The sequence below is a fragment of the Ursus maritimus genome, unplaced genomic scaffold (genome assembly GCF_017311325.1).
Source record: "Ursus maritimus isolate PB19 unplaced genomic scaffold, ASM1731132v1 scaffold_1, whole genome shotgun sequence".
In the NCBI taxonomy this organism is placed as follows: Eukaryota; Metazoa; Chordata; class Mammalia; order Carnivora; family Ursidae; genus Ursus; species Ursus maritimus.
The window spans coordinates 83,450,628-83,465,642 of record NW_024423343.1 but is presented as its reverse complement, the minus strand read 5'-3'; the positions used below and the strand labels follow the sequence as shown (position 1 = coordinate 83,465,642).

At 37.7% G+C, this 15,015-nt stretch overlaps 1 protein-coding gene across 1 annotated transcript in view; it reads left to right on the top strand.

Moving 5' to 3' along the window:
- Nucleotides 1-15,015, top strand: part of ARHGAP15 (Rho GTPase activating protein 15) — a 594,269-nt gene that overhangs the window by 458,197 nt on the left and 121,057 nt on the right. Inside the window, 2 exon segments of the mRNA XM_008695878.2 lie at nucleotides 9,914-9,994; nucleotides 9,997-10,035. Coding sequence (XP_008694100.1) covers nucleotides 9,914-9,994; nucleotides 9,997-10,035 — 120 coding nt within the window.

The following is a 15,015-nucleotide window of genomic DNA, read 5'->3' as shown; positions in this document are numbered from 1 at the left end:
CCAGTGCTCATTATATCATGTGCCCTCCTTAATGTCCATCACCCCGTTACCCCATCCTCACACCCACCTCCCCTCCAGCAACCTTCAGTTTGTTTCCTATGATTAAGAGTCTCTTACGGTCTGTCTCCTTCTCTGATTTTGTCTTGCAGAAAATAGTTATTGTTATTGGGGCTTATTTTCTTATTTGTAGTTATTGTTATATGTTTGTTAAACATCAATTGTTTACCAGTTATTGTCATTTAAATATTCAAACTTTTTCACTTCATTTACCAAGATTTTTATGTGTATTTTTAGTCCAAGTCTCTATATCTCTCCTCATTTTATTCTTTAATATTTTTTAAACTATAAAATTAAAGGCACAATTTACGGACATCTGAGAAGAGTGACAGACAGTAATGAATACATGTTCCCAATGAATCATGGTCTTCAAATACTGTGATGGTAACCTAAATTGGTGCACTAGCTATGAGGGCAATTTGGCAAGGTCTATCAATATCTTAGATATACACACAATCTTTGATCTAGAAACTCCAGGTCTAAGAATTTGTTTTGTTCACACAGTACATACTTATACTTAGATGTAAAGGATCTAAGAACAAGATAACTTACACTAACACTATGCAAAATATTAAGCAATTGAAAACTGATCAAGTAAATTACTGTACATCCATAAAATTAAATATGCAGCTTTAAAAAAAGAACAGGGAAGCTCTTTATGTCCTGATTTTGAATAATCTCTATGATATATTGTCAAGGGAAAAGAATCAAGATGCAGAACAGTACATAGATTATATTGCTATTTATGTTTTAAGTGGTGGTGGAGGGTAATATTGCTTGAGTATAGAAAAATGGCTTTAAAAGGATACATAGGAAATTGATAATATGGGTTTTCTCTAGGGATGTGAACTGGCTAGCTAGGGATAGACTAGAAAGAGACTTCTGCAGTATGTATTTTAACCTTTAAATTGTGTGAATGCATTTTCCATTTTAAAATAAAATAAATAAAAACTTTTAAAATAGCAATAAGCACCACACTCTTCATATTAAACAATGTAGGTTTTCAAGTATGTTATCAAGTGTTTTGACAATTTTTATCAACTACTTTTTATAGCTCCTTTGTAATACAAGCAGTCCATACTGTGAACTATTTGTGTGAATTATGATTCTCCAAAGTTATGGAAGAAAGGGACATAGGGTGATTTTATGCTCCATATCTTTGAAAACTGGAGGCCCCTAGAGTCGGACAGACAGACTATCTTTTGAGGTGGAAAAAAAAAAGAAATCTCTAAAACTTTTCATTCACAAAAACAAAATAACCGGTTATTGATAATAGGTTCATTAAAGAATCTAAATCACTATTCTGGACTGAAAAGATTGCATAGATACAGAATTAAGAAGATCGCGTTATTTGGTGGTTTCACAAAGAAACTGATGCATGGAGATCTAGGTATTCTGTCCAAGCTTATGCAAGCAGTTGTAAAACTTAGAGATCTCCCAAGTCCGATCTCATATGCCTTTGAAGAACTCTGGCAGCTCTTGTGATACGAAATAGAAAATTTGTTTAACTATTCCCATGAATCAATTAGTCGAGATAATTTAGAGGGAAAATGATCCTCAATGATTGCCAAACATTCTCTTCGTTTTTGTTATCTTTAATTGATATCTTATCTAGGAATAAAATGGTTTCAACGAATAAGAGTGGCTCTGTCTTAATCTACCAATTTTGTTTACCTTTTATTTCTGTTTTCCCCAATGAAATATTTCCAGACGGGAGACTTCTAAACTAGCAAAGAGCCCAGTCCTTCCTGCTAAATGATACCATTTCTAACCCCACAAACACCAACCATGTAGTAAAGGGAATAATAAAAGCTAGAAATCATATTAGATTCTGGAAACATTTGCCAAAGTCTGGCCGACCAAGAAGATAATGTCCAAATAAATTTTCTAATAACGTTATAACAAGCCTGTACTAAATCATTTACATACATTACTTCATTTAATTCTCACACAAAAATAGGAGGGAAGCTGACAGTGAGGAAGCCAGCACTTTAAATAACATGGATGCATGTGCAGATACCTACAATAGAAATGTTATCTGTAGATGGGCATTTATAGATTTAGTAGTATTTATTTCCTAGATATCATTATGAGATATGTTTTGACCTGAACTTCTGCTTGATATTTACAAACGTAATATAACTTTGAGGGAACAAATAGCAATGGTATTGAAATTTAGAGCCGAGAATGAAGGAAACGCAAAAATGACTTTGTTGAAATGTAATCCTACGGATTCTCTACCCTTTGGAGTATGTAATGTATGAAATCATCCATGGAATTCAAACAAATTCAGAATCTGTTTGGAGAAGACGGTCAAATAAAATGAACCATTGTGTATGGTGTCTGCACAGCACAAAAAGCCTTTGACTGAATGGAAATAAGAGCAGTGTTGGAAGCTCTGAGTATGAAAGGCATTAAAGAACTATATATTGGTACCACGAAATATATCCTTTTTTTAAATGTGCGATCCTCACAAATAAAATCAATTCATTTTGTGGGTGGTGGTGGTGCTGTTAGACTCTGAACAGGGCTACCTCTTCTCAGATGCCGAGACAAAAAATATCTAAAAGCCTGGAGAGAAGCATAATGTCAATAACATCATTTTATAAGGTGGCATTATACATGGAGTTATGATGATGGGGAGATGTTTTATGGTATGCCATTATAAATTAAAAATGCACAAAGCAATGACACATTTGTTATACTTTCCATCTGTGGTGCTTGCTTCACAAGTTTCAGTTGTACCTATTTATTATGTTATTATTTACATTCAAATGAAATCTGAGGAAAAATAAAAATAAGACATTCTCATTGCTGACCCAGTTCCTGTGCTGGTTATAGTAGAAGGCTGTTTCGCTTCCTTCAAAGAGAGTAACTAAAGATATTTTATATTAGCCTGTGACATTATTTGCATACCTTGGGCTTCCTAAGTGATTTGCAAAGGAATATACACAACATGAAATACACAGAAAGCAAGCCAACGTGGCATGCCAAAACATCCCATTAAGAAATAAAAGCTTGTTTTTTTTTGTCTTGTTTTCTTTGTTTTTAGTTTTAGTATCTTTGAGAGTTTCTGGTTATTTCCTTGGTTCCTCCCTCTTTCTTACTAAGTTGGCCACACAAAACTATATTTTGTAGGCCAGGTGGCAAAACCGCCCAGATCCAACCATGTTCTCTTACCGTAAAGTAACCATTTTTAAATGTAGGCCTGCTCATAGCTTCCTGGAAGTTACTATGATAAATTGTAAGGACCAAATCTCCTTGGTTTTGGAATACAAAGTTTCATATTTAAAACCACTTTCCTCCTTCTTTGATAAATACAATGGTCATAGAAAGTTGATTAAGCTTGCATTGAGTATTTCCTGAGAACATTTTAAATGTTCCCTAGTATTTTGTGTCTGAGGTTATAACAGCAATGTAATATTTGCACTTTAGAAGTAGTAGCTGGAAAAAAGAATGAGTAAGAAAATGGCAATCATAATTTTATTCTCTGTCTAGAGGCCAAGATAGAGAGTACCCTGCATGTTTATAGAACAAATCATTTCAAATAGTTGGGTTGAGTCTAAAGAAGCAAGTTATTATCCAACTAATTCCAGCTTCAAACCCGTTCTCTGAATCTAGATAATTTTTTTATTCATCTGGAATAAAATAACAGCTTTCTGTTGTCTATTATATTTCATAAGTGTGGCATAACCCCTGTGTTAAGAAAATGTTTAGATATGATCCAGGAACATGGAATCTTTCTCTATGCAAACTTTTGGTCGTAATACTCATTTTTTTAGGGCTGCCAGAACAAAGTACCACAGACTGGGAGCTGGGTGGGCTCAAACAACAGAAATTTATTTGCTCATATTTAGGAAGGCAAGAAGTCCAGGATCAAGGTGTTGGCAGGGTTGCTTTCCTTTGAGGCCTCTCTGCTTGGCTTGTAGACGGCTGTCTTCTTCCTGTTTCTTCACGCTGTCTTCCCTCATTACATGTCTGTGTCTAATCTTCTCTTTGAACAAGGATGTTAGTCATATTGGATTAAGCCCCACCCAATATGACCTCATTACCTTAATTACCTCTTTAAAGGCCCCATCTCCAAATACAGTCACATGCTAAGGTACTGGGGGTTAGGACTTCAACGTATGAATTGAGGATGACACAATCCAGCCCATAACAGACACCCTGCACATTTTTTCAGGTGATGGGTTTATTCTTGGAGTTTGTTCTTGCTTGTCTGCAAGGATCAGTAGGGTCTTATTCTGGGGAATAGACATAAGATGTAAAATGAATAATATTTCTGAGCACCTGGTGGAACCTTCTCCTTTGAGGAATATAAAACAGCCTCCACAGTTTTGGCTTTGAAAAGCACACAATACAGCCCTGGTATGTAGTCTCTATTCCATCTATGTTTATTTAATACAAATTAAGTGAACTAACAAATTAACTGGCCATTTGGTCAAGTTTTCTAAAGTAATGTCCTCACCAAAGTCTCATGCAGGCCCAGGTTGCCCTAGGAAGGGGCTGGAGTGAGTGCAGAATGGAAGGATGGTACTTTGACACAGGGTTTGCATCACTGTGTTTGAGAATTTGGAGGCTCTCTAATCTACTGGAAATCACACTGAACTGTCACTTTAAGGGCCAGCATAACAGGAAAGGTTGAGCTAGTTGAATGATTCAACCAACTTCCTTTTGATCCACTCCTTTAAGTGATAAACTAAAAATCGGCTATGTCCTTACAGATAAACAGTGTGTCTTATCCACTTTAATAACTAATCTTCCAGTTTGATTTTATGGCCAGACATATTATTATTTTTCAGATCGGTAGTCCCTCTGGCATCTCTTTCATTCAGACTCTGGCTTTCATGTACCCAGTAGGCCTTTCAGATAAGGTTTCTGAATGGTCATCTGCGCGGGAAGCAGACCACATCCTTTATGAGAGTTTTACCATGTAATAGGTTCTTGTCACTATATTAATGAAATCAGAGCTCTTCTCCCCACATCCTGGGAAAGCTGGGTGTCTTTTCCTCTTCTTTTATTACAAAGGTTAAAGAAAGCTGGAAAGAAGCTTTAAAAGTGCCTGGAAAAAACAACAAGGTAAACATGCACTTCCTCAATACACAAAGAAGTACCTCTTCATTCATGTCACTACTCACTTCTGTATAGTTCAAGTTATCTGCAGTCACATTTCAATCAGCACAGTGAGTTTAGTTAAAATCAGAGCAGATATAGCAACTTCTGGTTTTACCAATCTATAGAGCAATGTATGAGGAAAGTGGCGATTGAACTAATAAACATGCCTTTTTCCCGAGGAAATTACCAGGATCTGCCATCACTATCAAAGGTCCATCTTTCAATTCTCCATTTTTAAGAAGGATTGTTCATAATAGTTATTAACTATTTTTTTCTTTCGAATATAAGTAGCTTGATATAAATGTTTTTACTTAAAATAAATAAAATACATAAAAGACCCTGAAAGAAAGGGCATTTCAAGGTGGCCTTATTGAGGTACAAAATATAGATGTGTGTCTTGGTGATCTCATAGAGGTCACATAGTGTTTGAATTCAAGAGCTTGACATATCTGCAATTCTGTTTAAATGCTTTAAGCCAAAAACCATGATCAAAATGAATTTAAGAAAGCCTAATTCGAGGGCCAGGAGAAAGCACATTTATCAGAGTAAGGATTGTGAGATATCATGACTCAGCCAGTCTTCTTCCCAGTACTGGACTCTAGCATGTCAAGTTTCTATTGATGTCATGTGACACACTGCAGTACGCTTAGGTAAATCCCCTAAAACAACAGGATGGTCGATGCTGATTGCCTTAATCCTTGATGTATTTCGCTTTTTTGGCCTTTATTCACCTTTCTCTTCATAGTAACACCTTGGATATGTTTGTTTCCTTGTGCTTTCCAAATGTTTTTCAGATACATTTTCTCATTTGATAACAACAACTATCCTTCTAACTATCTTCATTTCACAAACAAGTAAGCAGATATATGGTGAATTAGTGGTGAATCCAGGCCTGGTGTTTTGTATAATCCCTTTCCCACTCTCTCATATGTCCTCTTCACCACATGCCCACGTGACAGCTCGCTCCATGCCCTGCCCCTTTCCAAAGGAATGTAGTTCCTTTCTATTGCCAGTTTGTTTATATCTGTTTATAGAAGAATCTGTTCCTCCTGTGAATGAGTAATTACAAAAGATCAGAGTCGGTTTAGAGGGAAAAGCATAGCCTCAAGTAAGACATTTAGGGATAAAATGTAAAAGTCACTATCTTGAAGTAATAGTCAGTCCCCCACCCCCTTGCAATGACCACTTATTTGCCTTCTCCCTTTCAGCTTCTGCCAGTCAAGATCAAGTCTGAACACAGTGGTTTTGAGGGGTGGGAGAGTTTGCTGGCTTCTTACTCTGGATTCATCACTTGTCAGCAATGGAAGAGTTACTTGATCTACCCATGCATCATTTTCCCTGTCTGTAAAATAGAGATGATGATAGCAATAACATGGCCCTCATGGTCTTATTGAGACAATTACTTTAGATAATGAATCTAAAATGCATAACATAGTCCCCAGTATAGTGTAAGCACTATGGTTGGTTATTGTTTTTGCTGCAAAGCACCCTGGAATGTGGTCACATGGACTTTATTCTGTAAAAGGTTTTGATTTTGTCCATTATAATGACCAATTCTTAAGTTCTTAGTAAAGAAATCTCAGTATGAGTGTATCTAGTTTTCTAGTTCTCTGCCTACCTCAGGTAACGTTCAAAATCAATATTTATTGGGTAACTTCTATAGATTCTTACGGCTCATTGTAGTGGTTCTCAGTTGGGGATAACTTTGCGCCACTGGGAGATAGTTGGCAATATCTGAGGATGTTTTATCATGACCACTGGGAAGTGTTACTGGTATCTAGTGGGTTAGGCCCAGCAATGTTCCTACACATCCTAGTATGCACATCAAAGCCCCCACAACAAAGAATTATCTAGAGCCAAATGTTAACAGTGCTTTACCATTGAGAAACCCTACTTTATTGAAAAAAGGGAGAAGCGTAAGATGTCACCACCCCTAACAGATTAGTTAGAAAGTGTCTATCAAATAATACAAATGTGTTTATAATGATACCTGTTAAAACCAAGATACAAGTATGGTCAGTTCATTTTGTATATGGACATAACTGCATGTTTAGATAAGTCACAATGGCCTTGAAAAATATTCCTTAAAGCCCACCAGTTTACGAGTAATCTTAGACTTGGTTGGTTATGAAAAAACTTTATAAAAGAATAGATTTTATATTTCAAAAGATTCTTTCCACCTGCTTGCCATACTATTTATTTAAGCTACTTGTGGAGGGCTACACATTGTTCTGCTTTGTTTTTTTAAATGAAGACTACGTAGTAGGAATGCTGTTTTAAATCACACAAGCCAATATTGGTATTATATGTCATTTCAAGTGAGTATCATCAAATGGTATTTATTGATGGCAGATTTTCTTTTTCATGGATATTGAAATATCCCATTTTCACAATCACTTGAATAAACTGATGTTTATTTGGGGGTGACAAATATCAACGGTCAAGCAGTTGTTCTTATTGTTTTCTTGCTCCAGATAAAACTGTTTTCTTTTTTACCTACTGAATACTTTCCTTTGGCAATCTTGAACCTGTGTACCAGAATGGTATTTTGTCTTGGACTTTTCTGATAAATATTTGGTAAAGATAGTTGTGTGTGTGAGAGCACATGTGTGCGTGTGTGTGTGTGTGTGTGTGTGTGTGTGTTTAGGTTTCCACTTAAAGTTCAGTGCCAAAGCTACAGTACTTATACATTTTCTAAATGTGTTTTAAGCAATAAGTTGTACAACATTTTTAGAACATGTGTTAAGCTATTTCTCTAAGAATGAAGCTCTTAACAAAACATAAGCACTCTGCATGAGATCTTAGCAGCAAAGTGCTTAAAAGATAAAGTAAGAATTGGTACCATGGGAAGAACACCAGCTGTAGAGCGCACAGGTCCATTATGAGAAGTATGGTAGTGGGTAGGGAGAAAATGATTTAATCAGGAGTAAAACCAATTTTATTATAAGGGCACGCAGGGGGTGTGGCACCATAGTGAGAGGGACATTTCAAAATATCTGACAGATTTCAACAATGTGAAAACCCCGTTCTTTAAAGTGACAGTAAACCCCATCAGGTCTCCCTTTTTGATGCTATTGTTAACAGTTGACTGTTTAAAGCTGGCCTGCTAAGATGCTGTCGGCCTATTTCAATAGTACGTAGCCAAATAAAAGACTAATTGTTGAAATACAATCAATCAAAAATGATTGCAGGGCAGAGAGAAGGTCTCCTCCGCTGATTTTGTTGTGGATCATATTATTGTGTTATGACTGAGGTAAGAATGAAGACTGAAAGGGAAGAAGAAAAGAGCCCATCTGAAATAAACAGATCTACCTTCTTTCCTTCTCTTTGCAAACGTCCTATTGAACAGGAACGTCACTTACCAGCTCTGGAAATAATAGTTCATTTAGAAAAAGAGGTCTGATAAAGATTTCGGCTAAGATTTTGAAAAGATGTGAACACTATTAGCAAAGCAGCCCATGCAGAGATTCCCCACAGTGACAATCCTCAGCTTTTCTCACATTTTTGGTGTAGATTCTCCTCTGCTTCATAAAACTGACACCAAGGGGGCATATGAATGCGAACCCAAGACATCGGGAAAGAAACAAAATTCCAGTTGACCAAATACCTGTTAAGTTCTGGCCAGGATACCAGGCTTTTCAGTTAACCACCTCCTCCCAGGTTGTTTAAAATGGTTAGCTTTAGTTTTTAGTCAGCCCAGAATTCAAGGTCTTTTTCACGTTGCATGCTTACAAAGACAAATACTACGGATCAGCAGCAATGCTTTTCTGTCTTGCTTCCTTTTAGTGGTATGTAAAGATGTCCCTTTCAGACCCTGCTACATCCTCTTCTTGGGGGAGAATGATTCCAGACTTTCCTTTTGAGGGCTAGCAAGAAGAAAATAATTGTCCAGTGTGCCCTTATTTCTTCTAAAAACTTCATTTTGGCATTTATGTTCTTTAATATTTAAATGTCTGAACTCACTCAAGCTTCCCAAGCAAACATGTCTGTTGTTTCTAGGCAGAGTTGGTAAGCACTTGTGGTTTGTCTTTAGTGTGTTATCATTTTTGACAGCTTTGCATAGCCTCCGTAGGCCAACAGGGGTCTGTCTAATATTGTTGCTGGGCACATTTTCCTCGCTGAGATGAAAACTAAAAAAAAAAAAAAAGATATTTTTGAAGCAGTAAGAAGGAATTAATATCCTTTCTCACTCAGTATTCTATTCCTTGCTGACTTTATATTCAGAAAAAAAAAGCAAAAAAGTGTTACCCATTATTCCCTTGTACATAGCAAGGCTAACACATGTAAAGCAATAACTCATTTTCTATTGCCATGTTTAGCATATGTCTCCTGTTGGCTCAGCAAGGCCTTTAGGCCGGTCCCTTGAGCCGGCCATCATTGGCAACTCTTAGCCCCTCGGCCTCAAAACCAAATAGCTTTGAATCATGTTGAGCCGTGATGCTAATTTTCATACTGATGCATTATGGGAATAAATGTATCTGACATACTGTGTCAATGGCACTGTCTCTTTGTGTCTCTTGTTTTTTTTGTTAGCTGCATTCCTACAGATGGTATTCCATTGAAAATGTTCCCTTCCTACGGAAAAAGGGAAAAAAAAAAAACCATGCACAGCACCAAACCTCTAGGTGCAGAAGGCTGTTAACGGTTGCTGATGATAGTAGGCAAACATTAACATAATAATTAGTGTCTTGTAATTGTTTCATTAAAACCAGTTGTTCCATTTCTCCTCGTGTTTTCCCAGAAGAGAAGCTGAATTTGGACGACAGCCAGTGGGAGGACATCCACGTTGTCACCGGAGCACTGAAGATGTTTTTCCGGGAGCTGCCCCTTACAGTTTCTTTCAGCGGTTTGTGGAAGCCATCAGTAAGTAACCTCACAGACAGGAGCGCTTGGTGGGGTGACCTGGCAGCATGGAATTATTAAGTAAACAGGAAGAATGGCAAGAATAGCAATCGTGGAGATGATAATACCCCCAATATGTTTCATTTTCGTTTTGTGTTTTTGATGGCTTATTTTTATTTCTGGCCCTGCAGTGATATCTGAGTTTGGGTTTTGCTTTTTGTTTTTAAAAAAAGAAGAGGGTAACCGACTTAGAGTGGTCAATTTTCAACGAAACCTCCTCAAATGAAGATAGCTTCTCCCGGAATCTGTTTAAAAGGGATCAGCTTTGGCATGCTCAATGCCTACCTTTAGAGTCTCGGAATTGGCAAGGAGTTTGAGTACGAAAGGGTCTTGAAAGAGAACTTAATGACGTTCAGTACATTTCATAAAAGATGTGTTAAATCATCAACTCAGGCATCACCCTCTCGAGGCTTCCTCATCCTTCATCCACCAATACCAGTAAATAGTCAGCTACAATGTGCTTATGAACAGTGTAATATTAAATTAAGTAATGGCAGGCTTCTTTGGTTAAACTGGTGACTTTGTAGGAGGTTGAATTATATCACATACTAACCAGTAGTAGTTGTACACTCACTCCAGGAAGCTTCCTTTTCTATTGTTTTTGCATTCAGACTACACACACTTATGTAAAAATGAGTAGTGAATGAATGAATGAATGAATGAATGAATGAATGAAAGAAAGAAAATCTTTCCAAATGCAAGGAAACTTTTGCTATTGATGCTTCAGGAAGCAACCACTAGTACATCTAAATTTAGTATCTGAGGGTACACTACCTATAATTGTGATAGCTTTAAAAAGTTTCATGGTGAGCAAGTTGATTCAAGGAGGAAAAAGAAAGAAAGAAGAAAGAAAGGTAAAATTAAAAAGCTTGCAAGACTGGCAGGGGCTTAATTAAAGTCTAAATGAAAAAAATTTCCAGGAAAAAAAAATGCTCTGCTTAGGAGGTCTGATATGGGTGGCTGTGTGCACAGCATTCCCGTTAGTGGAAGTGGCGGTTTGGGGGCCCATGTTGGAGAATAGGCCCTCGATATGCCCTTTATTCTGTTTCCCATTTCACAAGTCTTCATACTTGTTTAAAGTTCTGGCCACCAGAAGATATCAAGAGGGATATAGCAAAATTTATTTTGCCAAGGTCTTGCTCTTGTCTTCTCACAATTTCAAGATTTTGCTGTTGTCATTGTTGCTCTTGTTGACTGTAGTAGCAGGTGCTCTCATGATGGGTTTTGAGGTGAGGCTGGACCTCCCAACCCCTGTCATGACTTTGTATTTCATGAGCTTTCTGCTTCTCAAGGAGAACAGTATTTTATGGTTTCCAGGCTCAACTTTTTAAAAGGAGGAATAAAGAAAATAATAAATAAGCCTGCATATCCATAACAGTTTGTTCTGGTGTTTGGTCTTGGAACATGGCTGGTGAGCATGGAAGATGATTTGCAATGTTAGCACAGTGTTCTGGTAGGAAGCTGGGGAACTTGCATTTCCGTACCTATTTCTGATGATGTGTATTTAAAGAAGTCATACAAATTTCCCATCACGTCCTCCAGACTTTTAGGTGCGGATTATGTTATTTGTACACATACCTGTACATGTGCTGATTTGAGGGCTGTGATATAGAAACCCATCATTTAATCTTCCTTAGTTCACTTGATTATAAAGATACAAGGCAACGCACTCTCTCAGCTTGAGAGATAGGGGAAGCAGGCCCTCAGAACCCATGTGAGGGCATGTCCTTTGAATTTCTACAAAGAGTAGGAGCATCTCTGCGCTACCATAGACTCAACCCCCACTTAACAGAATTTCCGAAACACTGGCATCGCCAGAAGGGAACAAGGCAGAGTTGAAGGCGCAGCGTGCTATTGTGACGGATGGCTATTGCAAGAATTTTCGGCAACACTGATAAAATGGGTTATGGCAAAAACAAAAGAGAGTGCTTAAGAAAGTCCTTTAAAAATGTAGGATACGGTACAGATGCTAACAGTGTTTCTTCAATTAAGCTATGTCTGAGAATGTAATATAAAAACAAGAAGGAAGTTTTTCGTTTATTGTTTAAGGCAAGGAGAATCAACTTAACCACCTTGCTTTACCTAACTCAAAACGGTACCTATTATTTCTTACTATATAAAATGGAAGGACTAACAAAGAGGGTTGTATGGTGGAGAAATACGTGACCATGTTGGACAGAGACATAGATCTACTAACCCATGTGTTTTTGGCAGAATCTTGAAGTCAGTTCTGGTGTTCTAAATGCAACGAATCTCAGCTCTGGTTGGTAGTTCATGTTCAAGTATCCTTAAGCAATGGGAGAATGGCCACCTCCTTTTTGGCAATGGTAAAACTACACCAGAGTAGGTATTTTTACCCCATTGTGTACCAATCGAGTAAAAAATCTTTCTACTATAAAGACATTTATATCCAGGCCCAAAAGGGTGATGAGTTTTATCATAGCCCTCACTGACTCCTGTAAAATCTACACAGTGAAAAGCTCCATAGACCTGCCTGTGAGTTCTAGGACTTCTTTTGAAAAGGAACCAAGCAGGTAAAGGAAATGCATGGGGAAAATGTCCATACATGCTGGCTCTGGGCCTCTCGGCCATCCGATCTCTGCCCCCCACCCTGTGCTCTGTAACGTAGGACGGTTGACCCCAGCCAGCTACATCTCACAGGTGCCCTTGAGGGCTGGATTCCTGCTGCCACAGCCGGTGCAGGGCCTGGCAGTAGGGAGCAGAGGGAGGGGGAGGGAAAAGGCCAGCTCGTCTATTAGTTTATCCTCCACGCCCTCTTCCTTGCCCACCCACCTGGTTCAGGTAGTTTCTCTACCTGAGGCTCCATCTTTTCCATGGCTTCCGCTTTGACTGGAGAGGCCTGCTCTGGTTCCAGCTGCCGTCCAGTGATGCGGACCCTCCTCGTTTTGCCCGTCCAGCCTGGTAGTATCTTCCTGCAGGGGCTGGGTTCTCTGTTACTTCACTCTTCCTTACTGGGCTCTCAGCATCTTCATCACATGGGTAACCAGTTCCCTGCATCTAATTAATTCCCTCTGTTTGTGTAAATACTTGAAGTGGTTTCTGCTCCTTGGTCAGACACTAGCAAAACTCCATGTCAGTCAATGTTACAGTTCATGTCGCTATAGCATTATTTCCCTTTTCTCTTTCATTACCCCCAATCCTAGGCTTAACATTTTTATTTGGGAGAGATTGAAAGATCTGTTATCCTTTCATGACAGAGTTTAAAAGAGAACAGACCAAAAGGAATTTTACTTCCAACTGGAATGCTTTGCCCTCTGAGGAGGAAATGTTATTTCATGTACAAGCAATTAATGACCACTTGTGCCGTTGGAATTACTGTTAATTCTCATTATATGTTTGAAAGTCATTATTACATATTCTGAGAAAAAAGAACAGAAGGCATTTACTTTTTTAAATAGTTTCTTTTTGGACCAAATACAAACATTAATATGATAAGAACCTGTAATTGCCATGGTGATCCCCTGTCTGATAACACTCATTGGGGTAACAAAAACACCAGAGATTGTTTTATATTTCAGAATCCAAGTACTGCAGCTATTGATCTGAAATTCTATATTTGAGGTCAATACAACTGGGTCACCGCAGGTTATTTCGTGGGGATTTAACCCACTGACTGCAAGGACTTAATTCCCTGGAAATGACTTGTGGTGAAAGCAGTATTAGTACTGTAAATGTGAACTCAGGACAAAAGCACAGCTATCGAGTTTTATGATCTGTGATGCAATCTTGGGGCTAAAGTCTTGCAGGGGGTCTAGACACTTCCAGTATATCTAAATCCTAGGAAATGTACTAAGCTTACCTCTAGTCCTATCTTTTTCGTTCCGGTAACTCTCCATATCCAAAGAATGGAGACAAGTAGTGTCTTTTCTGATTTAATGTCTGCATTTTTCCCAAGTCCCTGAGATAGGGAAAGAGAGGAGAAAAACTTGTCATTTTTCACAATTATCTCACTTAACCCTCAAAATAACAAAGCAGGAGATATTAGAGAAGTAGAAAGATCCCGTGGAAAATAATTTCTAGTTTATAATGTTTCTATGAGAATTAACTAGGATAGCATTTTCCTTATTCAATATTAGGGACCCAATAGATGACTTGAAAGAAATAAATTCTTCAGAGGAGTAAAATGAGTAATAAATATTTCCAAAGTTCATATGGCTTAAAAGATTAGATTTAGCATTCAATTCCAGACTCTAAAACATAAATACTTTCCATCATCATACATTGCCTTTGGGGGACTATTTAGAAGAAATCTTGCTCATAGGATAACAAACTAGCTGTTGACAAATATCTGCCTGTTATGTCTTCCTATGTAAGACCTATATGTCCTATGTAAATCCACAACCAATTTTTTCTTTCCTTTTTTTAAACCAAGTTTAGAAATAAATTTAATGATCAGAAATTTTGATAATGGAGTTTTAGGTTAGAAATAAGGTAGAACTTTCCAAGGATGGGCAATGCTTCAATATTTACTCCTCAACATTAAAAGCATCCATGCTTTAATGTTATCCTGTCTGAATATATTTTTAACCCTTTACCCTATTATTTTTATGACCAATTGCTCACCCATTCCCTTTTGAAATGTATTTAGCTATATGCAATGCTATTTTCCTATTTCACATGAGTAACTATTTCAAGCTTATGTTTTATTAGTATTCTTTTTTGCAGTTTTTCACTTGTATCGAATTACAACATGCAACAAGCCAAGACTGCTTCCGGGTGCTCAGCCAGGGATTTCTGTCTGTTTTCTGAGCAAGCACCACTGTTTTCCAGAGGACATGTGTATGAGTTTCCTATTTCTACCATAACATATTATCGCAAACTCATTGGCCTAAAAATAACAGGAATTTCTTATCTGATAGTTCTGTAGGACAGACATCTGACCCTGGTCTCATTGGGCTAAAAGCAAAGTGTCCACAGGTC